We start from the raw sequence: 25,134 nt of genomic DNA on the forward strand, positions 1-25,134 counted from the left end.
ATACTATTCGTAATTTCTACATTTCGCCGCTACAGAACGCGAAAGTCGAAAAGTAGAAGTTACGAGGCAACTGCACGCTATACAAGCCAACATCCACTTATCCGCGGTATCCCCAGTGGTTTCATTCCGTTCTACTCCACTAAACCCTGGGTTAATCTATGGGGAGGGGGGACACGTTTTCAAGTTATCAGCCCTTGATGATTGTGCTATTTTTATCGACCTATCCCATAAATCGTTAATTGCAAAGGCGGTAACTCTCATCGGGTAAAGTGGGCAAACCGCAATGGCTCCCCTTCAAGAGACAAGGTTAAGAGTTAGTCAGACGGTAGCCTAAACGAAAGAAGTCCAACTTATATTAAATGCGTATTTATTAACAATAAATTACAATTATAATATATGAGTACACTGGGGATACTGAGGATGTCACCCACTCGCAAATTACCACAGGCTCGTGATACAAACACGTAAAGGAATAGATTCGGTATCAGTTGTTAATAAAGCCTTTTCTAGTTGAACAACTCGTCCGAAAACCAAACCATAGTAAACCATAGGAACAAAAAGTAAATGTACTCCTTCCGGTATACTGACCTGTCGACTTGTTATATGACCATAGATCACCAATGATTTCCTCATTGACTTTAATGTTAACTCTCGTCTCTTAGACCGGCTCTAACTTTTTTCCAAATTTTCGTTGGGTAGAACTCTTTCTACCACAGATGGAGCAACATGTGGCAAACTCTTGCCCAAAAGCATGTATGAGGTTCATCATGGAAAACTTGAGATACACAAACTGGAAGTAGAGATATAAAAACATGCAATTTTGCACCCTACATTTCAACCTAACCAACCTCTTAACTCTTGTGTCCTTTCGCCTCACAATCATGAATATTCACCTAAACCTGACAGAAAATGTATATTCAAACCCCTTTCTTCAATGCTATACCAAAAAAGTCAACAAAAATCACCATGCAAAAGGAGGAAAAGGGAAAGGGGAAGAAAGACTAAAAATAGTTGTGGCCCTTGTTTCGTGGCTGACGGCGTAGGAATAATTGGTGACCTATGTCTATTTGCCGGTTGATAAACTTCCTAGTCTACTGAGCTATATATCCTTATTGTCATATTGGTTACGGTTTTTCACATACGCAAACTAAAGACAACACCGGATTTATTCAGCAACTGAATGAGGAACATTATAGGTAAGGGTTGGCACCTGTTAAAACAGCTAATTTGTTTGTAAAAATCTTATGAAGTAAAATAGCATATGGAAACGTCGTGCTTATGTATAATAAACCAGTGATTATAGTCTCATCATACTGTCTTAGTTCTGTAGCCAAAATGTGCAGCCAAAATTAGTTATACTAGATATTATATGATATTGTTCATTTTTAACAAGCAGCCAAAGTACTATACCGGTATAAAATGGTGGGATCCCAAATGGCACAATTTACCCCGAGGGTGGGGTAAGTTGTTCCACCATAATATGGTTAAAGTAGAGACACTAATGAACAAGTATTGATATATTTCACAAAAATAGAAATGTTTATTCTCATCACAATGCCATATGATAATATTCACATTCAATCCATGGGTATTCAGAGGTCCAGACTGGGCTATAGATTCAACAGCACTAAATTGTCGTTACCGGAGTATTGAAAATATGGAAAATAAATGCACTTTACAAATGTACTTTATAAAATGGAATTCATTTTAAGAAGCTGTCGACTTCTAACCTGTTTTCAACAAGGGGATCACGGTGCCTAAGTGGGTAAGACACTGGCTCGCTAGCCTTGAGTTCGGGTGTTGGGTGTTCGATCCCTGCATTGGCCGAGGAAGTTCATCCAGATTTTCCGGTGTGATTTCCCCTTGTCAGTGATGCAGGATGGAGGGCCTGACAAAGACAGCTGTCTAGTCGTTCGGATGGGACGAATAACCGAGGTCCCGTGTACACATTGGCGTGTACGTAAAAGATCCATTGGCAGTTGGAATTCGATATAAGAGTAGGTCATAATGCCGCTGCCCGGGTAAAATGTCCTTTCCTTCATAGCACACTGTATGGCGTATGCCCGTCTTCCTTAGCCAAGTTTCGGAGCAGAACAGTAGGACGTTAAACCCCATTTCATTTGTTTTCGAGTTAAAGCTGAACTCCGATTACAAAACTACAGAAAAATGGAATGAAAGGAAATGGGGTTTAACGTCCTACTGTTCTGCAAAACTACAGAAATAATCAAATTTAAAAAATTAACATCCTAAATAATCGCCATACTTGTTTTCAAGTTGTAGAACAATTTCGTCTAATTAGTAAAATAATATGTACATGATCAGACATAATAATTGTGTAGCAATAATACTTTCCGTAAACTGTTAGTGAAAAAACGTCAATCAGTCAGGAGGTAATTGGTAGTAGAAATATTGCTAGCCGGATGTGGACAGTGTGGTCAACAAGGCGTGAACTGGATGTGGGCGTGGCCTGCCGTACAATCGGCATGGTTGTAATCGGGGTTGAGCTTTAAAGGACAATATTGGTGCCAGTCATTATCACATATATGATAGAACTGGTTAAATACATTCCAAATATAATTCTAACAGAGAGATCACTGCTACGATAGCTGAGTAATACAGGATTCGCGAATCGGAAGTGACGAACGCCAAAGGAAAACACGGGACATACCTCTATATAACTGGCTGAAGTGCTGACTGATAACAGATACATGGGCGAATTTCTACTCACTAATAATTCCTTCGAAGACCAAAAGTTGTTATATGGGACTGTAAGAGGATAGCTGACAATTCAAAACAGTAATTGAATGTCATTAGATAAGAGAACACGAGAAAAATAGAAATAGTCCGTACATTCCCTTGTTTATATTCATTCTATAGGGGAGAGCGGGGCTAGTTCGCACCATTTGTAATGAAACCAACATATCTCGATAACTTTTGAAGCTACGTTACCGTAGACCAGTGATTTCCAACCAGTGTGCCGCGGCACACAGGTGTGCCGTGAGATCTTCCTATGTGTGCCGTTTAGTTTGAGCCATACTATGTGTCTATGACTCGTCTGTGGCTACAGTTGTATGTCGTCTATGATTTGCCATGTTTTTTATTTTGCAAAAAAATCAAATATTTTTCATATATATTAAGTCAGGTCTGTCGCTGTTTTTTCATGTGTTGCAAGGTGTGCCGTTGGCACAAAAAGTTTGAGAACCACTGCCGCAGACCATACTAGATTACAGACCGTGGAGTTGGCCAATTTACTGCATACATTAAATAGTTTTATTGACAGGCGTATCCAAGTAATTTTATCTCAAAGTCACCATGTCCGAATGGGCGAACATCAAGCCTCGGCTGTATGACAGTAAGTGATATGTACCTACGCCTATACAATTGCGATGCAGCACCGGTTTACTTATGCCCCCGTCAGACCGGGGTGGCGTCCTTACTGCGCTGCTGCGACCGTACGGCGACCAGAAAATGCGCAAGGTCGCCGGCAAACGTGAACACAACGAGCGAAAATGTCCCCAAAAACTACAAACTTGAAAGAAAAGTCGTATTCTCATAGTTTTACAGTTCAGATCACAGAACCTTGGCGTTTGCTTTGAACATGCTCAAAATAAACGCGGTGACTCGGCGATCATTGGCGACCATGGTGACTACAGCACGATAGCTAGCGTTTCCACTACGCTTATGGCGATCTTAACGCGCTCTAAAACTATTTTCCATCGCCGTAGCAGCGAAGTAAGGACGCTACCCCGGTCTGACGGGGGTATTATTAGGAAAACTTGCCGCTTTTAGAAAGAAGTTCTCAAAACTGCGTCGTTCGAAGCGTATGTAGACTTTTCAGTTCAAACTGGTCCGTGTCTAAAGGAAATAGGATAAACTTGAAAGAAAAACAGCCTCAGACTTTGAAATCTTTGTATGGTAAAACATTCTTTAAATGCGTCGTCATGGGCAACGGCGTTGGTAATCAGGAACTTGAAAGTAGTTCCAATGGCAGACTTCGTCATACAGCCGAGGCTAGATGTAGGGTACTGGAATCTGCTGAGGTTTGGCCGAGTGGGCGCGAGATATGAATGGGGTCGGACTAACCCCGCTTTCCCCTACCTTATAAAAACATGGTAATGCACGGACTTTTTTTCTGTTTTTCTTTCGTGTTCTCTTATCTACTGGCAGTCAATTCTTTTTATAAATTGTTAGATATCCTCTCACAGTCTCATAAAACAACTGTTAGTCTTCGAAGGAATTATTAGCGAGCAGAAATTCGCCCATGTATCTGTTATCAGTCGGCACTTCAGCCAGTTATATAGAGGTATGTCTCGTGTTTTCCTTTGGCGTTCGTCACTTCCGATTCAGGAATCCTGTATAACTCAGCTATCGTAGCAATGATCTCTGAGTTAAAATTATATTTGGAACGTGTTTAATTAGTTCTATCACATATGTGATAATGACTGGCACCAATATTGTCCTTTAAGGCGGTAAGATATATAAACGCGAACAGTTTTATTGTTGAAAGCATGACATCGTTACAGCAAGTGGACTGCTTATTACCGGAAACATTCACATTTTCATACATATTAACATACGTATAATTTAAAGTTATAATACTACGGGAAGACAATTATTTACATAATAATAAAAATTTGTATAGACATCACATATTTTCCTCTCTTTTGATAAAAACTAAAAACTAAACTAAACCAAACCAACAGGCTATAATTACAACCACAGTGGCTATTTGCCAAATTGTCTCTCATGAAAGTCAATACATTAAATGAACTACTGTCTCTTGCAGGCGACACGTCGACTCTACCATTGCTTGTAATGTTTTCATGTTTAATTAAATGGCCGAATCTTAACGACGCACCTGGAATTTATCATCCCTTTGCTTTCTACCGCGTAGCAAGTGGAATTATGACCGAAATAAGAATGGAGTAGTAACTAAGGATGTTCAAATCCTGGTAGATCAAGGGCACATAATTGATTTTTTGTGTCCATGCCACCAGGATTTTTTTTACATCTGAGTTATATTTTGAGATATTTTAATTTTGTAGTTGAATAATGCATCAAGAAAATATTTGGTGAACGTTCTATAGTCATGGTTAGCGCGTGCGCGCTGTATCATAAGGTCTGTCATTGAGTCAACTGGCGTGATTTCGATTCACGGTTGTACGTGACAAGGAGTAGGGTCGCCTGTTTAACCTCGTGGGTTTTCTCCGGGTCCTCCGGTTTCCTTCCACTGCTTAAGACCCATACGCGCAAGCGAATTATTGAAATAAAACTAAACCATACGTTAGTCCCGGAATGACCTAGTTTTGTCGAGTGGACGTTAAACACCATTTCTCTCTATATATATATAATAATAACCTTTCAAATTTTCAGTATTTTTTCAAAATGTTTTCAGATTATTGAATCTACGTAGTTACCAATTGCAGTGACATTGCCATTTTAGATTCATTTTATGTATTTGAAAACCTTTGGCAACGCTACTTTTATTTTTAAATGTTGTGCCATTTGTCCAGTGACGGAAATGGAAACGGAAATGATACTGTTTGTATCTCATTCAGGATGCGATCAAAATCTTCCTCGGTCCCATAATAATCTAAACTTTTACAAGAAAACGTAATTATTATTTTTATAGAAATCATTTATTTATATCACTGAATTACTTCCAACTATATCCATTATTCAAAATTTTTTTCTATTACAATATCTGAAACTAGTTCTGTGTGCCACTCGAACACGAATATAAATAAAATTGAATAACGGTATCCATAAAATGATAAGATATTGTACAAAATATTTATACTCTATCTGCAAGTTTATCATACCATGCAATTCTAAGTAATAAACAAGAAACCGTGTCATCTATAATAAGTAGTAGATATGTATGTAAATATCATTTCCGTTTTCATTTCCGTCAAAAGTAATTATCTGGTTTCTTCACCCTGACCTAGTTCGCTTACTTACAGTTCATCAATTTATCCTGTTTTCGTCAACATTTAATTCTTAAACTTTTTAAATATATTTTTCTGCAGACGAAGTTCTATCTACATGGTATGGAACCTTTATAATGAAGATGCAAGAAACTTAATTGTGAGTGATCAATTTAAGAGAATAATAACAATGGTTTCAAATTTCAGTTAAAACAGATCAGGTGAGCACAATACTATTTTACATGTGTATCAAAAATATAGACAAACCTATAGGTAGGCTGGTCCATGGCCACAAATATGTGTGCTAATAAAAACTGACACTACTTGTCAGTATGATGCATCTCTAATGACACATACTCGAATGCACGTAGAAAATTTTCGCCCTTGCGTAACAATCTTCACCCACTTATTGATCTATGAAGCCCTTAAAAATATTTTCTGTATGCATCAGATTTTTAAAAAATACTTTGTTATGAACATGGTCAAATCGTCGGATTAAACTCGGCGATTTTATTTTTCATTTAGTTGATTGTAACGGTTTTCAGGTCAGAGTCACCTCATGTAGTTTCGCCTCTTTTCTATTTTGGAAACTCGCGATCGCTGCACTTTATACCGACACTACAAGACTGTAAAATTTACTTTTATTTAATCGTAAAACCTTTCGTCATAAGACAACAACCGATGTTTTACTGTTCAGCATTTGATGTAGAAATCCTTTCATTTGAGCAATCTGACAATAAATACAAATTATGCCTTTAATGGACATTATTAAAAAAATCCACACAGGCAGTGTGAATCAATGTAGAAAAGGTACCTATTCCCCGGTAAAACCATCAGACGACCTGAATCTCTCACTACCCGACTACAATTTGCTTAAAATATTTCTCTTGGATCTCTCATTTATTCGTGTTCCAAACGTTTTTCAACATAAACCGAAAATGCCATAGCCTTAAATATAGTTCAGCCTTTACGTCAGCATGTGTATGAAACGCTAAATCATAACGGTAACAGTAACAGTATTAAAAATAAAATCTTGCATCGCGGTCTAATTCCACCCGTCCCTCAACGAATGTATGCTATTGAATGGTTATTGAATATGCATTTCACGTACGTGTCATCGCTAATTTGGCATATCGGAGATCATATGGGGAAAATATATTATTTAAAGATACATTATGGGAGATTAGAATATAAAGAGTTGGCAGTTCTCGCTATAATATTTATAAATTAGATAATGTAAGGACAATTTGCTGAAAATTTCAGTCAGATTGATCCACTATGAACCGAGAAATAAGCTATCGAAAGTTCCGCATAGCCTCGATCATCATTACTAAAGTCGGTACGACAAAAATCATAGTCTCGATTATCCATTTAATCATTAAATCGTGAAGGAAAGTTATGCAGCAAATCGGATCATAATTCAACAAATATCGCAGGCTAGCGTTGACACGGAGAGTTGATTATGGTCTGGATACGTTAATTAATGTCTAATTAATAGTTTATATAACATTCCAGGCCTAAAGAAAGACCTACAATAGGCAAATTTAGATCTTGCATAATGTATGTTTAAAGACTGTTTATCGGGATATTCGGTTTTCTGCCAGGGGGTTATTCAATGACTATTTAAAATTAACTAACAACTGATCAGTTAAACCATCAAATGTATGATCCCAATTATTATTTTAATATCTATCTGAGATTCCTACCGCTGACGACATACAGGGAGGGGGGGGGACTTGACCATTCTATATAGATAAATAATCAAAGACAGTCCTATTTATTCTGATTTAAGGTACATAAACACAGACGAAGAAATATGGTTTATCACATACTTGGAATAATACTTGGTTTATCCATCACCTTACCAACAGTAGGAGCCAACAATAAATGTCTTGAAACAGTGGACGCACAATACGGTGGACTTCACGCCAACTGTTCTCACATTGAAACTTCAAGAGTTCCAGAAGATCTTCCCGACAACACCACAACCCTAGATCTAACCTTTAACAACATTAAAACTCTGTATAATAATGATTTCAAATGTCTGACTCAACTACGTTATCTTGATCTCAGCTTTAATCCTATTGATACTTTACAAGAATTCTCATTTCATGGACTTGATTCATTATTAGTTTTAGAATTCAATGGACACAATTTGAATTATACAGACATCTCTATGCCTTTGGAAGTGTTTTCCCCACTCCAATCCTTGACAAATTTAAGCCTCAGGTCTGATATTTCACGTTTTCCAAACCGTCAATTTATTATACCAGATCGAGTCCTAGGATTCCTAACAAAACTAACACATTTAAATATCGACATGAGTTCCGATTTTCATTCTGGATTTTCTAATCTAACCGAGCTTAAGGAACTCATCGTTGGTGGAACCTGGAAACACGGACAATGGTTAAATTGTGAACTGTCCTTATTAACAAACACATCATTTAAGGCTTTTTCTAATATCCCTGTTCAGCTACTTCAGCTAAATAGCTGCATAATTAAAAGTTTCGAGGAAGACTTTCTTCTGCCATTTCCCAACTTGAAAACATTGTTGCTCAATAATATAACTATGAAGAATGGTAATTTTTCTCGCTTGATTCAAGTTCTTCATGTGTTTGAATATAAGAATATGACAGAGATCAGTATTGCCCGAGTTGTTACGTCTCTAAAATATCTCGGATATAATAGAAGATTAGATCTACAATTACTATCCAAGATATGCTTGGAGAAACTTGACTTAAGTCAAAACGTGATCAACATAATAGATTTTGATGTGCTATTTATCAAACCTTATCCACCGTTCACCAAATGTATAAGGCGGATTAATGGTGCAGCTAATCGCATCACAGGAACAATACGTTTGAACCTTGTCCCCCTTCTGTTGGCAGCCATGTCTATGCTGGAAGAGGCAGACTTCTCTGATCAAATGATTTTCTCTTATAACAAATATATTATCCGGGCAACACCAGCTGATGCACATGTTAATTTTCCTGAACCAATACCAATTTTTATCGCCAGCAAATTGAAACGTTTAAACATAGCTGGATTTCCACATGAAATTGGAGAATTGACAGTTGATATTCAATTTATTTTTGCGAATAATTTAGAATATTTGAATATGTCTTATTGTGGACTGTACAATCTGAAACGTAAAATATTTGGACTTGGTAATTTGGAAATTTTCGACATTAGTGGTAATTCTCTAAGCATCATAAATGTGACATTTTTTGACGAGTTTCCGAATCTAAGGACAGTGCATGCAAGTAACGCCCTGTTAGATAACGATTTCATTGCTAAGAATGGTCGTAGATTTTTCAGTCCCTTAAAAAAATTGGAAAATCTCGATCTTTCTAGTAATGGTTTTGTGTATTTACCTAACGGTTTATTTAACTCAATGGTTACATTGAAAGTACTTAATTTAGCCAATAATAACCTTATAACTATACCAGACGTAAACCAGTTGGTTAAGCTGAACGCTTTGTATCTTAACCATAATGCAATAACTACCTTAAGGTATGAAACAAGAGACATGTTGGAGAAAACCACCGAAAACAACAAGAAGTTACAGTTACATCTTTGGGGAAACGTACTCATTTGTACCTGTGAGGCGATTCCATTTTTGTTATGGTTAGAAGAAACCCGTGTTAATTTAGATCGCATCAGTTATTCTTGTATAGAATCATCAGGAATACCCACCTCCACTAAAGCCGTTTATAACCAATGGACATCCTTCAACCGAAAATGTGTTTCGTCCTCTTGGCTGAATATAGCTATTGGGGAATTCGCTATCGTTGCTCTTACTCTCACAGTAGCCTTTGTTTTCACCAAAAACAAAATGAAACTGAAATTACTGCTTTTAAGGATGGTTGGAAAAAATATTTACCCAAAGAAAAGAGATGATTTTGTGTATGAAGCTTTTATAATATACACGGACTCTATTTCCGGTTGGGTTTGTAATGAACTGAGAAATGAACTGGAAACAAATCGTGGAATCAAACTAAACCTTCGTGATAGAGATCACCTACCTGGTGGTTCCCGTGCCGATGACCTGTTGGAAGCTATACGTGACAGTTGGAAGATTGTTTTAATCTTAACTGAAGATTTTTTGAGAAGTGATCTAGCCTATTTTGCCATGTGTAACTGTTTATCATCAATAACACTGACAACACCCCAGAGATTAATCGTTTTAATCGATCATCAGATACATCTAACGGCTAATCTTGATTTTCTGCTTGAAGCTGTCACCGAGGACAACATTCTATATGTTGATCTGCGGCATCCGTTAAGTATTGCTTTCTGGGACAAGATATCCAATGTCATTAAATCAAAGGAAGGTATAAACGTATAGGGTAAAATTCCAAATGAAAAATATTAACATTTTGCGTGCCAATATGAAAATATGTACACTTGGCTTGGCCATGCTATGAAAATATCATAGCCAATTTTGAAATAAAAAATGTTCAAGGTAGTTTCTGGACTGTCTCTAAAAACTATGTGTTGTATTGTTAATAGAAGCCGTGACTGCTACTTATAGCCGCTGTGGTTAAGTGAGTAAGACGTTGACTCGGCAACCGAGAGAGAGAGAGAGATGGGAGGAAACCGGGGGACCCGGAGAAAACCCACGAGGTTGAACAGGCGACCTTACTCCTCGTCACGTCAACCGGGGAATCGAAACCACGCCAGATGACTCAATGACATACTTTATTATACAGCGCGCACGTCATTATATTCAGGCCCGTAACTAGAGGGGGCGGGGGGGGGGGGGGCATAATTTTCCGGTTCGATGGATTTCAAGAAATGTTTTGGGAGAAATGTTATTGAAGAAATGTTTTTTTTTTTTATTTTCTAAAATAAATTTTATCTTTATATTGCAATACAATTAAAATACATTTTACAAATCTGATATGACAAATGTCTGATTTGTAAAACAAATGTCTGATTTGTAAAACATATATTGATTTTATGATATAAATGTTAATTTCAAGATACAAATGTCGGAATACGACAACACGTGAAGAAATAAGAATAAAGGACTATTAATTAAGAAATAAGTACTGAGAACGCTGAATCAAGTATGTGTTTTATCTGGATACAATCTGAGATGACAAATGAAATGAAATGGGGTTTAACGTCCCACTGTTTTGCTCCTAAACTGGGCTAATGAAGACGGGCATACGCCATACAGTGTGCTATGAGGGAAATTTTGCCCGGGCAGCGGCGCTACGGCCTACTCTTAATCGACTTCCAACTGCCAAGGGATCCTTTAAGTGCACGCCAATTTGTACACGGGACCTCGGTTTTTCGTAGCATCCGAGCGACTAGACAGCTGTCCTTGTCAGGCCCTCCGTCCTGCATCACTGACAAGAGGAAACCAAGCCGGAAAATCTGGATGAACTTTCTCGGCCAATGCAGGGGATCCAACACCCGAACTCTTGGCTAGCGGGTCAGCGTCTTACCCACTTATCCACCGAGATGGTAACAGATTATTTATAATCTAGTAGCAGCAGTATCATTTATGATGTGTTAACAAGCTTACGCATCATATCGTATAATATGTAAACCAACTTTACCTGTTTTTGTTTAAATATAACAACAGCATACCGGTGCAAATTACAACAATGGCGTTTCTTCTAACATCCTATCTTCTAACATCCTAACGCTTTGTTTTAATTTACAACAACACGGGCGTGTTTGATTGGAGCGTGAGCAGCACAATGTTTGGGTAGTCCTGTGCACCAATACGTTGATCCTGCGTTAGCGCATTGACTAATAATGATTACTCAGGTACAAATTTAATATTAGAGTTCTTCTTTCCATATTCATATATATTTATATAATATAGAATAAATTTCAGTATGGCTGTAGGCAGGGTCATAACTAGCTCAGAGCAACGAGGGGGGGGACTTAAAGGACAATATTGGTGTCAGTCATTATCACATATGTGATAGAACTTTTTAAACACGTTCCAAATATAATTTTAACACAGAGATCATTGCTACGCTAGATGCGTTATTTAGATTTTAAGTGACAAACGCAAACGGAAAACACGAGTCATCCTTCTAAATAACTGACTGAAGTGACGAGTGACAGCGAATTTCTGGTCACTATATAATTCCTTCGAAGACTAGAAGTTGGTATATGAGACTGTGGGAAGATATTTGACAATTCAAAAAAATAATTGACTGTAACAAAAGAAAAATAGAAAAAGTTCGTGCATTACCATGTTTTTTAAAGAATAGAATGAATAAAAACAAGGGATTGTGCGGACTATATATATTTTTCTCATTTTCCCTTATCTAGTGATATACAATTACTTTTTTAGAATTATCAGATATCCTCTCACAGCCTCACGTAACAACGTTTGGTCTTAGAAGGAATTATCTGTTATCACTTCTCACTTCAATCAGTTATATAGAAGGATAACTCGTGTTTTCCTTTTGTGTTCGTCACTTCTTGTTGTAGAAACATTCATTACACATCCATCGTAGCAATGATCTCTGTGTTAAAATTATATTTGGAAGGTGCTAATTTGGTTTCAAATGTTATATAAACAATTATTTAGAAATTTATTCAAGTGTTTAGATCATAGGATAACCGAGATATAAATGGATTAAAACACGATGGTCATTTAATAATTTAATTTAAAAATGGTGAATCGGGACTAATATGTTGATGAGAATTTTTCATCTATATTTGAAGTATAATTCTACCCGTGGTACCAGAATTATTCATAATCGTATCATGGGCTTTAGCAGCTTGGCCTAGTGAAAATTTCAACCCAATATGTGGTTTGAGCCAACCAGATTTTATACCTGCTTCAAGAGCACCATGCATTTCTTTCCATTCAGCCTACAATACAAAAATATACACAATGAACGGGCGCAATCTATCTAATACTTCAAAATGAAAATATAACAATACCCCTACAAATGCACGTTCAGTTAACAATAAATAGTCTATTTGTATTTAACAAAGACAAAACAGGACCAAAAAGGTATCATTGAAGCACTCCTGTATTATTATCCCAAGACAATAATATATTACACACACAGATGCCTGTAACGTAGAAAAATCTCTTTCAAATATAACATTAAGATGTTACTTAGTATACTGTCTAACTTGAAGATAGTCACGTGTACACAATGGGTTTAAGACCAGTTATGAGATAATGTCGCACATTATCGGCCTATTTAGTCACATCTTAATGTTATTTTTGATTCCACGTTACAGGCGCCTTAAACATTGATAAAATTAATGACTCACCTCTGTTGAGAGAAAAATTAAAACACCAGTGACAAGACATTCTTTAAACATGATTTTAACAGTATCAATCTTTGCTTGGTCTTTGCTTCCAACAATCTAATATAAAGATAAATTCTGCTTGGTAGTTTGAATAATAATCTATTACCGCTACCCTTGAACGTCTTGTTCTACATCAGATGATATCGTATTATGAATCAGGACAAATTAACGAAATGCTGCGATTAATGAGTTTAGAGGGATGCAATCGATGAATTGTGGACCAAGTAGAGTGTTGCCAAGTAGAAAAGCAAAACACGGAATCCCTATTCTCACAGTTCCCTTGAATATCACTTTTATCCTAGCCGTTTTGTGCAGGTTCTATACAGTAAAGAATTTATATTACATGTATATCAGACTGGAAGGAAATATATATTTTGGTTGATGGGTAGGGAGTAAGCGTAAGTTTCCGATTTATAAACCATAAAGCAGAATTTAATATTGAAAAGAGAAGACTATATCTATTTGATACCTACCCCAATTCGTCCACGATTTTTGATTAGATCAAGATCCTTATCCAGATTAACATTAGCCAACATTTCCAGTATAATATCTATTCCTTCTGGGGCAACATCCTGATAAAAATAAAGCAACATTTCCAGTATAATATATATTCCTTCTGGGGCAGTATCCTGATAAAAATAAAGCAACATTTCCAGTATAATATCTATTCCTTCTGGGGCAACATCCTGATAAAAATAAACCAACATTTCCAGTATAATATCTATTCCTTCTGGGGCAGCATCCTGATAAAAATAAAGCAACATTTCCAGTATAATATCTATTCCTTCTGGGGCAGCATCCTGATAAAAATAAAGCAACATTTCCAGTATAATATCTATTCCTTCTGGGGCAGCATCCTGATAAAAATAAAGCAACATTTCCAGTATAATATCTATTCCTTCTGGGGCAGCATCCTGATAAAAATAAAGCAACATTTCCAGTATAATATCTATTCCTTCTGGGGCAGTATCCTGATAAAAATAAAGCAACATTTTGTCTGTAAATAAGTCACCTAATATTTTTGTGTCTACTATGAGATCGTGTATATAATTATATTGTCTCTATTTGTGCAGATATTCTGAATTTTATCATAGATTAAATGTTAATATTTTTCTAACTTACGGTTATGTGTTTCATGTAGTCTTTGTCTCTATGGTTAAATACAAAATCGGCCCCATTGCCTTTAGCTAGTTTCATGCCTTCTGGTGTACCAGCTGTTCCAATGACTTTTAGCCCTATAGATTTAGCCAACTGAACACTGGCTAATCCAACCTATTATAAAACAATAGTATAAAACCTTTAACCCTAGCCAATTGCCAAGCCAACAATGACTAAACCAAACTATTACCCAATTTCAAATTGTGTCGGACTATAATACAAGTCTAAAATCTGAATTCTTTCTGGTTAGGCTGATTCAGCTAATTTGTCTTAGCTGTTCACCATGGATATCCCACTATAGTTCGCTGATAACTATAGTCGGTAGAATGATCACATGTGAGCAAGTGTAGGCTACTAATTAACTATAAAAGCAATTAATAGAACCAACGATAAATGTGACTTCTATACAGTGTTTACACGAAATTGTGGTCTCACTATAGTTAGATTTGAAATTACTAAACGTATGTACAAATTATTAAAGTGTTACTTACAGCTCCACTGGCACCATGTACCAATAACGTCTCTCCTGCTCTGGCACGAATTCTAAAACAATGACAATTGTTATATTAATTTCTATAGTTATTAGACAATGTATTCGATTAATTGCAGGAGCCCAATGATGAGTGGTATATTATTCAAAAGGTGGTGCTCTGAGAATACGAATTTGTCAGAAGGTCAATACAGCTTTTGACGAATCTCTCATTCATAAATACCATGTTAGCAACAGACTTGAACCCATAAAGGGATTAAGACAAGTGTTGACAGATCTTTCTTCTAATGCAGTTCTAACAGATATTGATAAACTTACATTATACACAGCAGTTTATAAGCTGTATAATAAGGAATTCCAATTCCGGCTCCTTCATCAAAGGTAAGTTGGCTTCCCAGGTGTGCAATAAATAAAGGCGTGGTAACAACATACTCGGCATAGGTGCCCGATCCTTGTGCAGCCGCAGTTATTACACGATCTCCAACCTATATGCAATAATAATAAGATAGTTTAATCAAATCAGATAGGCGTGGACATCAAGTATAAGATATATATTATTAATACTGGTATTTGAGTTATTCAAACAATGAAATGCTTATATAAATATATGAAACAGTATCCCCTGATAAGGATACAGACCACCAAAGTTTTAATCCCGTTTCCATTACTTCTTTGTCTCACTGAGCACTGCTTATAACTCCCCAAATCTTCGTTGGATTGGACATTTCCTACTACAAGAAGACCAACGTTTGACAATTTCTTTTCCCAAGGTGGTCATTAAAATTTGAGATTCTCTTACCTTAAAGTTTTTCACATTTTTTCCAATTTTTTCTACGACGCCAGCACCGTCGAAACCGGGTGTGTAGGGTAAAGCTGGTGGGTTAGGGAAGGTACCTGTTCTAATGAGGGCTTCTACAGGATTGATACCAGCAGCCGCTAATTTTATCAACAACTGAATTAAAACATTAAAAATAGTAAGATAGAGCCATGACAGGAATGTACTGTTTCTCGAATAAAATTAGCAGTTCTTTCTAGGCTGACTTCAATGTTATCCATGTCATTTCTTAGCCTTAAACCTTATTTTAGAATTCCAATATTTATAACCACAAAGAGGCCAACAAGTTACAGCATAACATCTAAGGGGGTGATTATGGAGCCCCTTGAGTGCACGATTCCACTTATACATATATAATTATTGATCAATAAAATATTGATTCGTTTCAACGAAAATATTGATTCGTTTAAACGAAATTAATATTGATTCGTTTAAAAGAAATTAATGTTGATTCGTTTAAACGAAATTAATGTTGATTCGTTTAAACGAAATTAATATTGATTCGTTTAAACCAAATTAATATTGATTCGTTTAAACGAAATATTAGCTTCTCCGGGGATATTTATCTAATTGCCTAATGCTCTGGTTTGTGTATGCCTTCTACTAAAGTACTCCTGCATTGTCTATTATTTTATACTTTTCACTAGAGCTCCTAATTAAAAGGGTTATCAAACAATTGAACAGCTGGATGGAGGTATGTGAGAGTAAGTTTATCAGTAAATTCCATTACCAACAGCTTACCTGGTCGTCATTGTAGGATGGAACTTTGAGATTATTGTCCATGGTTAAAACCTCAGGACCACCAAATGTCTTCACACTAATACCCCTCATGATTGATGTTTTATTGATCAGATCTAAATTCTCGTTTTAGTAAATCTGAAATGAAAGAAATACAATACGACAGATGATAGACGTGGACTATGATGATAGACGTGGACTATGTGACAAGAAATTGATCTGGTGTGCGTTCATGTCGCTAACGTGTTTACAATCCAAGGTGCACAAGCCGTCAATGAGCTAAACCTCTAACTCGATATTATCCATAATATCTGAAATTGAAAATACAAATTAGAATATTTAATGTGGATCTATATCAATCAATGTTGATGTTGTTTATATTACCGTGAAAATATCGAATCGTAATAGCTAACATTTAAGACACAATTAAAATGGTTTCGAGCGTCATTTGTAATGAACACAGAACAACATATCACACAAGACCACGTGGAAGTGTAAGCAGGCACAAACGACTGTCGTTCATCTTTTTCACCGGACATAATTGATCAGAAATTTATGATAAATTGTTTAGAAATTGAATATAAATCACTTTGTATACACCCATAGTACATTTATATACACTCTATTATATGCCCTTTAAGGTCCTCACAAAACATGTGGATTAATACTACATTTGACTGAAAATAGCATAAGATTACAGTTAAATTCAGGTTTAATGAGTTTACACTTAAATAAAATGCGGTTTGTTGGCCGAGAATGGGGGTTGGGTGGCCGAATGGTTAGCACGTGCGTCATAGCAGCCTGTCATTGAGTCAACTGGCGTGGTTTCAAATCCCCGGTTGTACGTGACAAGGAGTAGGGTCGCCTGTCCAACCTCGTGGGTTTTCTCCTGGTCCTCCGGTTTCCTCCCACTGCTAAAGACCCCTACGCGCAAGCGAATTATTGAAATAAAATTAAATCATATGTTAGTCCCGAAATGACATAGTTTGTGTCGAGTGGACGTTAAACCCAATTTCTCTCTCTCTCTATCTCTTGTTGGCCGAGAAAGTTCCCCGGGATTCTCTAGCGTGCTTTCCACTTGTCAGTGGTGCAGGGCGGGGGCTGACATGGAAGATCGTATAGACGTTCGTATGTTAAGAAAGCACACTGGCGTATGTCCGTCTTCATTATGCCACAGAAAAGTAGGATAAAAAACCCTATGTCATTTCATTTTGAACAGTGCAGACCAGGAGTTTCTGTAGTGTATATAGCTGAACTGACATAACTTTTCAATTGTTTACATTTACCGCCAACGTGGTCTTTTTAATGTACAATGTTATGTACCTAGTATTGAAAACTAGGACAGTTATTTTTAAACCTCAGTATACACTTTATTCTAGTCAACGAAACTTAACATTATACATGCTCTAATAGGCTGTATGAATAATAGTACGCCACAGCAAGCTAGTGTGTTTATTAAACTATAGTAGACTAGCCTTGTGCTAAATCTTGGCTCGTGGGCTGTCAGGTCTAGCAAGGCTGCACAATATCGATAAACGGGAATATAAAAGCTTTTAGACTTAGAATTATACATATTACAATGTTTCTCTTAATATATAGTTGCTTGATATTGTTATGATATTTTATCAGATATAGATTCCATACAACTTAATCAAAACCCAAGATCACTACATGAGTACTATAATAGCTATTTAAATAAGTCAAAATTGCTTCGAAATTTTCTAAAAACAGCATGTTTATGACTATTACATGTAGTTAAGAATAAAATAGCTGATGAATATTAAATACAGTTAACTATAACTAATGATCCTCACCTCTCTCTTCAACCACCAAGAAACCTGGGAAACATTCACACTGACATCACTAATTATACGTACTAAAACCAGCTGAGTCATAACACTGAAAAATTGTTTTTGTAAAACAAAATTTGCGTAGGTTTTCAATGTTGCCACATAAATTGAACAAAATGCCGAGTCATTATTTGCATATAGTTTCTAATTCGCTTAAAAAGTTAATGTTAAAAGCATTATAAATCCTTTCTTGTAAAACGTACGTACGACAAAATGATTGGTTAATTTCGAACCTGCCACACACGACTCAACATTAATCAATATTTAAAAATGTCTTGATGAAATTCATACCTGGATGACATTTCACTTCCTGAATCTAAACCCAGACAAAACTGAATTTATGTTAATAGGAACAAAGCACAAACTCCAGCAGATCAGGGACTGCACTCTGTCCATTGCAGGGGAAACTATCACACCATCAGCTAAAGTCAAGAACATTGGAGTTATCCTAGATAAAAACTTGTCTTTCCAACATCATATATCAGCTGCAACACCATCCACATTCTTTAAAATACATCAACCCGGTAGATTTAAACAGTACCTATCTACCGATAACCCGCAGCTACTCGTTCAATCTCTAGTCATGTCTAAACTCGATTACAACAACGCCGTCCTTTATGGCGTCGCAGACTGCCGCCTACAAAAGCTTCAACATGTTCAGAATACTGCAGCACGGTTGATCAAAGGTACCGGGAAAAGAGATCATATTACTCCAGTATTGTGCGAACTTCACTGGCTTCCAATTAATTCTCGAATTAACTATAAAATATTATTATTAGCATTTAAATCAATAAATGGCACCGCTCTAGAATACATATCCGATCTACTTGTGAAACCACAACACTCTCGAACTCGACGATCAAATGATAAAAACCTCCTTGTCGTTCCAAAATAGAATATCCAAATGTGTAGACGTTCTTTTAAATATGCTTCATCTGTATTATGGAAATCGATCGATTTTTATCATCCCCTTAAAGACTCAAAATCATCTGACATTTTCAAACGTAGACTTAAAACATATCTGTTCCAGTAACACTTTGGAACCGAGGATCCATCACAAACTTTGCAAGCGCACTAGGGACCTTGTTACTATGGTGATTCAAGCGAATATTTACTGCAAATCAGTAAATCAGTGCGCTAGATCGATCCAGCTCTCAGACCCCACGTCATACCACATTTTGCACGTCATCGAAACAACGTTTTCGAGCATGACAACGCCCGTGCATACACCGCCAGAGTTACTCGGGACTTTCTACAGTAGAACGGTGTCAACGTTATACACTGGCCAGCCCTTAGTCCGGACTTAAACCCGATTGAACATCTTTGGGATGAAATTCAGTTGGAAAAGAACAGTAGGACGTTAAACCACATTTCATTTCACGAGTAATATTTCTAGAGAATTCCCAATAATTTAATCACCTATCAAGTTTATCATCGTACACAATGCAGGGTATACATGTTATTTCAAGAATACCTGATACCCCTTCTCATTTCCTATTTAATGTAACCCACTTTACAGAGTATTTAGTTAGATTCAGAAACAACGTATAAAACGTATATTATTAATCCGTCTAAAAATGGTAATAAACACAATAGTAACACAATGGAAACAACGTATAAAACGTATATTATTAATCCGTCTAAAAATGGTAATAAACACAATAGTAACACAATGGAAACAACGTATAAAACGTATATTATTAATCCGTCTAAAAATGGTAATAAACACAATAGTAACACAATGGAAACAACGTATAAAACGTATATTATTAATCCGTCTAAAAATGGTAATAAACACAATAGTAACACAATGGAAACAACGTATAAAACTTATATTATTAATCCCTCTCCAGATGGTAAGAAACACAATAAAAAAAAATGGCAAACTGAAATGAGCTAAATCGCTAATATTTGGGACCTAAAAATTGACAACAAATGAGTCGCAAAGCATATAATAATGTAATATGAATGTATATAAACTGGTTTACATTCAATTGTTTATATTTTTACTGTTCGGCAAAATACGCGAAAAGTGCAAATTGAATTGCATTTTTTGGCGTTTGGTTATTCCAGTCTACGTCGCCTCCTTCATTGAGTTGATTCATTACAAATGGGACTTAACAGCATTCAGGCACGCGATTTCTGTGTGAAGTTTAAAGTTTTGATTGTGTGTAAATATTGGATACCAGAAACCCACCTTTTAACAGTAAGATAACAAAATTGGATACCATAAGCCCATGTTTTCACAATAAGATAACAATATCAGTTGATTTAAATTGACCAATACAGGGGCGGATCCAGGAATTTTTACAGGAGGGGGTTTGCCAGGTGCCTGTTAAGGAAATTTGACATTTTACAATGCATGATGCCACCCTCGTCTTCAAATTAAGTAGACATAAATACAAACTGAGCTTTTTATAGAGAGAAATTCCAACACTCCTTTTGACGTCAAATTTTATTATGAATTTTGTGCAAAGCAATAATCATCACATATGTCTATATCATTATCTGGCGCTTTGAATGCCCTCCCCACCCCGCCATCTGTTGATAAAGGACAAAGCACACGACCTTGACACTTTTCTCATAAAAGTGTTGTTTTACATTTTTTTTTATGTAGCTGAGCAGCTAAAAACATAAAAAAACTTGCCACAATTTCACAAAAATTCTAATTTTATTTCCTCTCACGCTTGATCTATATTTAGAATAGTCAAGTTTTGTGTCGTCTGCTTGTGATTAGCACGCGCTGTTAACAAGGGATGCTATTAAAGTTTACTGACGATAAAATAAAAGACATTTAATTTGAAAGGTCGACATAAGTCCACCCCTCACCCATCAGGTTAGTCTACAAAGTGGGGACATCTACAGGGGTCAATGATGAAGACGAATCGTTATAATAACAAGACATCTTTATTTTATTTTGATATAAAATGTTATAGAGTTAATTGCAGGTCTTTATTCTGATATCAAATGTTATATAGATTATTATTTTAGACATGCATTCCCATGGAACAGTGAATGGGACGACAAACCGAGGTCACATGTACACATTTTCGTGCACGTAAAAGAACCATTGGCAGTTGGAATGCAGACGAGGTTTAACATCCACTTGGCATAAATAAACCAGCAGGTTATTTGGGACTAACATATAGAGATAAACCAGGGTATTTGGGACTAACATATAGAGATAAACCAGGGTATCATGGACTAACATATAGAGATATTACAACTGTTACTAAATGAAGTGGAGTTTAAAGTCCTACTTATTACTGTACTAACATTGTAATAAAAAGTATGAAAATATTTACAATTTAATCTGTCTTTAGAAACATATTTCTGTGTCTAATTATAGCTAGTCTTGTAAAGGGTAGTAGTAAAATTAAAATATTATTATTTTTATTACCCTTAATAACGCGAACATCAAACAACAATATTTTATTTAAATAGATAATGTTAAATCCTTCAGGGTAACAATTAATAAATATAGATATTAAATTCTTAATAAATTCTGAAACTTTTGGACAATTAGGAAATAAATGCTGCACTCGCTAACCATTCGGGAAAACAGATCATTTGAAGAGCTCCTACGACAGTTCAGGTGTAACTGTAAAACTGGGTGTCACTGTGGCACTGACTCGGTGAACTTGTAAAAACCATCGACAGGACTACAATGATATACTTGTGGTGAGTGTAAAGGATATCATAGCTGTAGCAACTCCGACATGAGTTTTTTTTTAGACAACTCTGGTGAGGAAGCTTTGATAACTTGTTTGTTTCCATCAGGGCTATGTGACCCCCCCCCCCCCCCAACACACACACCCTCCATCACACACACACCCAGACACACACACACTCCCCCGTGACAACAGTGCATTGTTGTGCAAATGCAATCAGTCAAATGTTGTCCATAATGAGGCAGACATACTTTTATTATATTCCTTGACCATGATGAAATGGGTGTGGCAACTTGACCATAATAAAATGGGTGTGGCAACCTGACCATGATAAAATGGGTGTGGCAACTTGTTATTTCAGGTTATTGCAAATGTATTTTTGAGTTTGGAGTAAAAGTAACTATTTCAGTAATAACCGAGGCGTCTAAATTCCATATTCTATATAATGTAATATAACTGTGCCGTTCTCCTACTGTTTTTCAGCAGCCTTGACCCTGAAATTATTGGCTTAGGTACTGGTTGTATGGTCGAACCACATGTAAGGCAAAGACTTTCAGATTTAGGAGGAAAAAAAAAGTTTTCCACTGATGGCGGCTGTTAATTTGCATATACATGTAATGCATTATGTAATAAAGTGATATATATTCTAAATGTGTTTATTTGCTTCCCTGGCCACGAAAACATGGGTTTAGACACAAGTTCCACCAAATTTGAACATTTGATGTCCAAGTTATAGAATAAAGACAATATGTTAATCATGACATTATGCTAATTAGCATATTACGTAATTTGAACATTTGATTGCCAAGTTATAACATAAAACATGACATTATGCTAATTAGCATATTACGTAATTTTACCCCTTTCCACCATTCTGGAACTACTCTGAAATACATCGCAGTGAAATTAATTCTGGTCTAACCCCAGATTGACTGGACTATGATAGACCGAAAACCTACATCCCTTTGTTCCCCGTACAGTACTGAGCACCCCCACCCTTTCACTATGTTTCCCGTCCAGTACTGAGACGCTGCCCCAGACGCTGCCCCCCTCCCCCAATCAAGGGATCAATAACAGAAGTAGTAGTCAATAGTTAAGTGTGTTTATACGATGCTTGTGATTTGTGCCAGATAATCCCGTGACCTACCGTCATAACGAATAGTTGGTAGATTTCCAACAATCGTTCACAGGGAATGATGCACATCGGACGGACTGGAGTGACGACAATATACAACCACATTTCAATGATGGTCTATAATAATTAGAAGGACATAGTTTTAATCAGGATAAAAGTAGTCTGATTATTTACGTCTTGTAATGTCAGTTATTTTAATAATTTCAATGATGGTGTATAAAAATTAGAAGGAACATTGACCATAAGTTATTAGTTTTAATCAGAATAAAAGAAACCTAATTATTTACGTCTTGTAATGTCAGTTATTTTATTAATTGTTACTTGAATTGTAAAGTTTCTATGATGATCAATAAATCCCATGACAGGATTACTGAATCTCTTACAGTCAATAAGATTAGTAACACAGGTAGAACTACCAGGTTTAACAGTCCCATTACATTCTTTAACTACAGATTGTCTATCATCTGTTTTATTTATAACTTTATATGTGACGTCAACATTACATGACGTAATACTTTTATCTTCTACGTCATTCAGGATTAATACAAGTAGTTTAACACATTGATACGCCATGTAAAACCTGAAACTACGTGTTGTTTACCATTATACCAATCTTTATAACCTGACACAGTATCCACATTAAAAACATCTTCAATCATATTCTGATAACAACTTACAATTTTACCAAGTTGATTAGTTAACAAAGTTTTATCTATCTCTACTACTTCAAATGTTGAATATCTTACATCAGGTATATCCAATTTTCTACAACAACTTTCATCTTTCTCCTGTCTAACTTTAGGTAATCTTTGTAGAACTTCAACAACAGACGAATCTTCTAAAACATGCACTGAATATTTAACACTAGCTTTTAAATCTTCGGTTAGTCTTTTAATGTCCTCCATTAATTTCCCCAATTTGGATTCTCCTTGTTCACTAGTTTTATATATTTCCTTTTTAACATTTTCTCCAATTTTACGAAATTCGGAGCAGATTTTATCCACCTGTGCATCTACTTTGTCACATTCTGTTTTTGTGCAGTTTTTTACTTCAATCAATTTACTATTTAAATTATCATAATGTTTCTGAAAATTGGTAATTTGTTTTTCTAAATCATCATTCAGAGTTTTTAGGTCTTGTCTGATATTTTGTCTGACTTCATCCTTCTGTAAATCTAACAAATTATGTCCTTGTCAGGCTCTCTGTCCTGCATCACTGACAAGGGAGAACCATGCCAGAAAATCTGGATGAACTTTCTCAACCAATGCAGGGATAGCAGGTCCTATACATACAATAATGTAATGAATAGCTGACATTGACAATTATTATGGTAGCAAGATTATCTTGTCAAAACTTCAAACACTCATAACTTAGAATAAATCAAGTTGACTGAAATCTACTATATTCTTTTTTCATTATCTAATTTTGAATTATTATTGCAAAAACTACCAGATCAAGGTAGTTATTAGAATATGTCTTGTCTAGCCAATCAGGAGCTGTTATGTCTTGTCTAGCCAATCAGGAGCTGTTATGTCTTGTCCAGCCAATCAAGGGCTGTTATGTCTTGTTTAGCCAATCAGGAGCTGGTATGTCTTGTCTAGCCAATCGAGAGCTGTTATGTCTTGAGCAAAAATGTAATTAACCAATAACATTGACATTTAAAAGTCAGGTTTCAAACAGATTGGGAAATGGATACGGAAGTAGTCCAAATTGGAACAAAAAAAAAAATGTAATTTGAATAAGATTAGAAAATGTTAGAATGCTTTGGCAACTGTTACTGAATCTGTAGAAAATGGAGGGGCCACCATAAATACATAAATACGATACACCATAAATAAGATTTGATGAATCGAGTTACGTAATTCATTCTATGAATTTCATTCTTCATTTGTTCAAGTGACGTGATACTCGTGACTATCACTTACCACTACAAATTCGCTTAAACTATAGACAAGATTAACCAGGCACTTTAACAGCCAGGAATTCAGGGACTTATGAAAGTTTGTATTTCTTCGAAAGGATGCCACA

General features: G+C 36.0%; 2 protein-coding genes across 4 annotated transcripts; one reads left to right on the forward strand and one right to left on the reverse strand.

Moving 5' to 3' along the window:
• The first annotated feature begins 1,056 nt into the window (after positions 1-1,056).
• On the forward strand, positions 1,057-10,417 carry LOC126825358 (toll-like receptor 4). The gene is made up of 3 exons (XM_050554958.1): positions 1,057-1,196; positions 6,030-6,148; positions 7,720-10,417. Exon 3 carries the CDS (start codon positions 7,744-7,746, stop codon positions 10,273-10,275), a length of 2,532 nt encoding a protein of 843 aa, XP_050410915.1. The 5' UTR covers positions 1,057-1,196; positions 6,030-6,148; positions 7,720-7,743; the 3' UTR covers positions 10,276-10,417.
• A 2,059-nt stretch (positions 10,418-12,476) lies between these two features.
• Positions 12,477-18,943, reverse strand: LOC126825359 (quinone oxidoreductase). Of its 3 annotated transcripts, XM_050554960.2 has the most exons (10): positions 18,592-18,943; positions 18,265-18,349; positions 16,454-16,588; positions 15,677-15,829; positions 15,196-15,362; positions 14,879-14,930; positions 14,352-14,501; positions 13,703-13,801; positions 13,191-13,286; positions 12,477-12,776 (listed from the first exon to the last, which is right to left on the reverse strand). In XM_050554960.2, exons 3-10 carry the CDS (start codon positions 16,541-16,543, stop codon positions 12,615-12,617), a joined length of 969 nt encoding a protein of 322 aa, XP_050410917.1. In that variant the 5' UTR covers positions 16,544-16,588; positions 18,265-18,349; positions 18,592-18,943; the 3' UTR covers positions 12,477-12,614. The 3 variants fall into 3 exon arrangements, with proteins under 3 accessions (XP_050410917.1, XP_050410918.1, XP_050410916.1); XM_050554961.2 differs by lacking the exon at positions 18,265-18,349 and having other exon boundaries at positions 18,592-18,941; XM_050554959.2 differs by lacking the exon at positions 18,592-18,943 and having other exon boundaries at positions 18,265-18,415.
• Positions 18,944-25,134: the final 6,191 nt, after the last annotated feature.

This window comes from Patella vulgata, chromosome 6, assembly GCF_932274485.2.
Source record: "Patella vulgata chromosome 6, xgPatVulg1.2, whole genome shotgun sequence".
Taxonomy (NCBI): domain Eukaryota; kingdom Metazoa; phylum Mollusca; class Gastropoda; family Patellidae; genus Patella; species Patella vulgata.

Excerpts from the sequence above, each read along its gene's own strand:
- LOC126825359 (XM_050554960.2), bottom strand. The coding sequence starts at position 16,543 with ATGAGGGGTATTAGTGTGAAGACATTTGGTGGTCCTGAGGTTTTAACC. Across the intron at positions 14,931-15,195 it reads TATAAACTGCTGTGTATAAT|AATTCGTGCCAGAGCAGGAG; the intron begins GTAAGTTTATCA and ends TCATTGTTTTAG. Across the intron at positions 13,287-13,702 it reads AAAATCGTGGACGAATTGGG|ATTGTTGGAAGCAAAGACCA; the intron begins GTAGGTATCAAA and ends TCTTTATATTAG.
- LOC126825358 (XM_050554958.1), top strand. The coding sequence starts at position 7,744 with ATGGTTTATCACATACTTGGAATAATACTTGGTTTATCCATCACCTTA.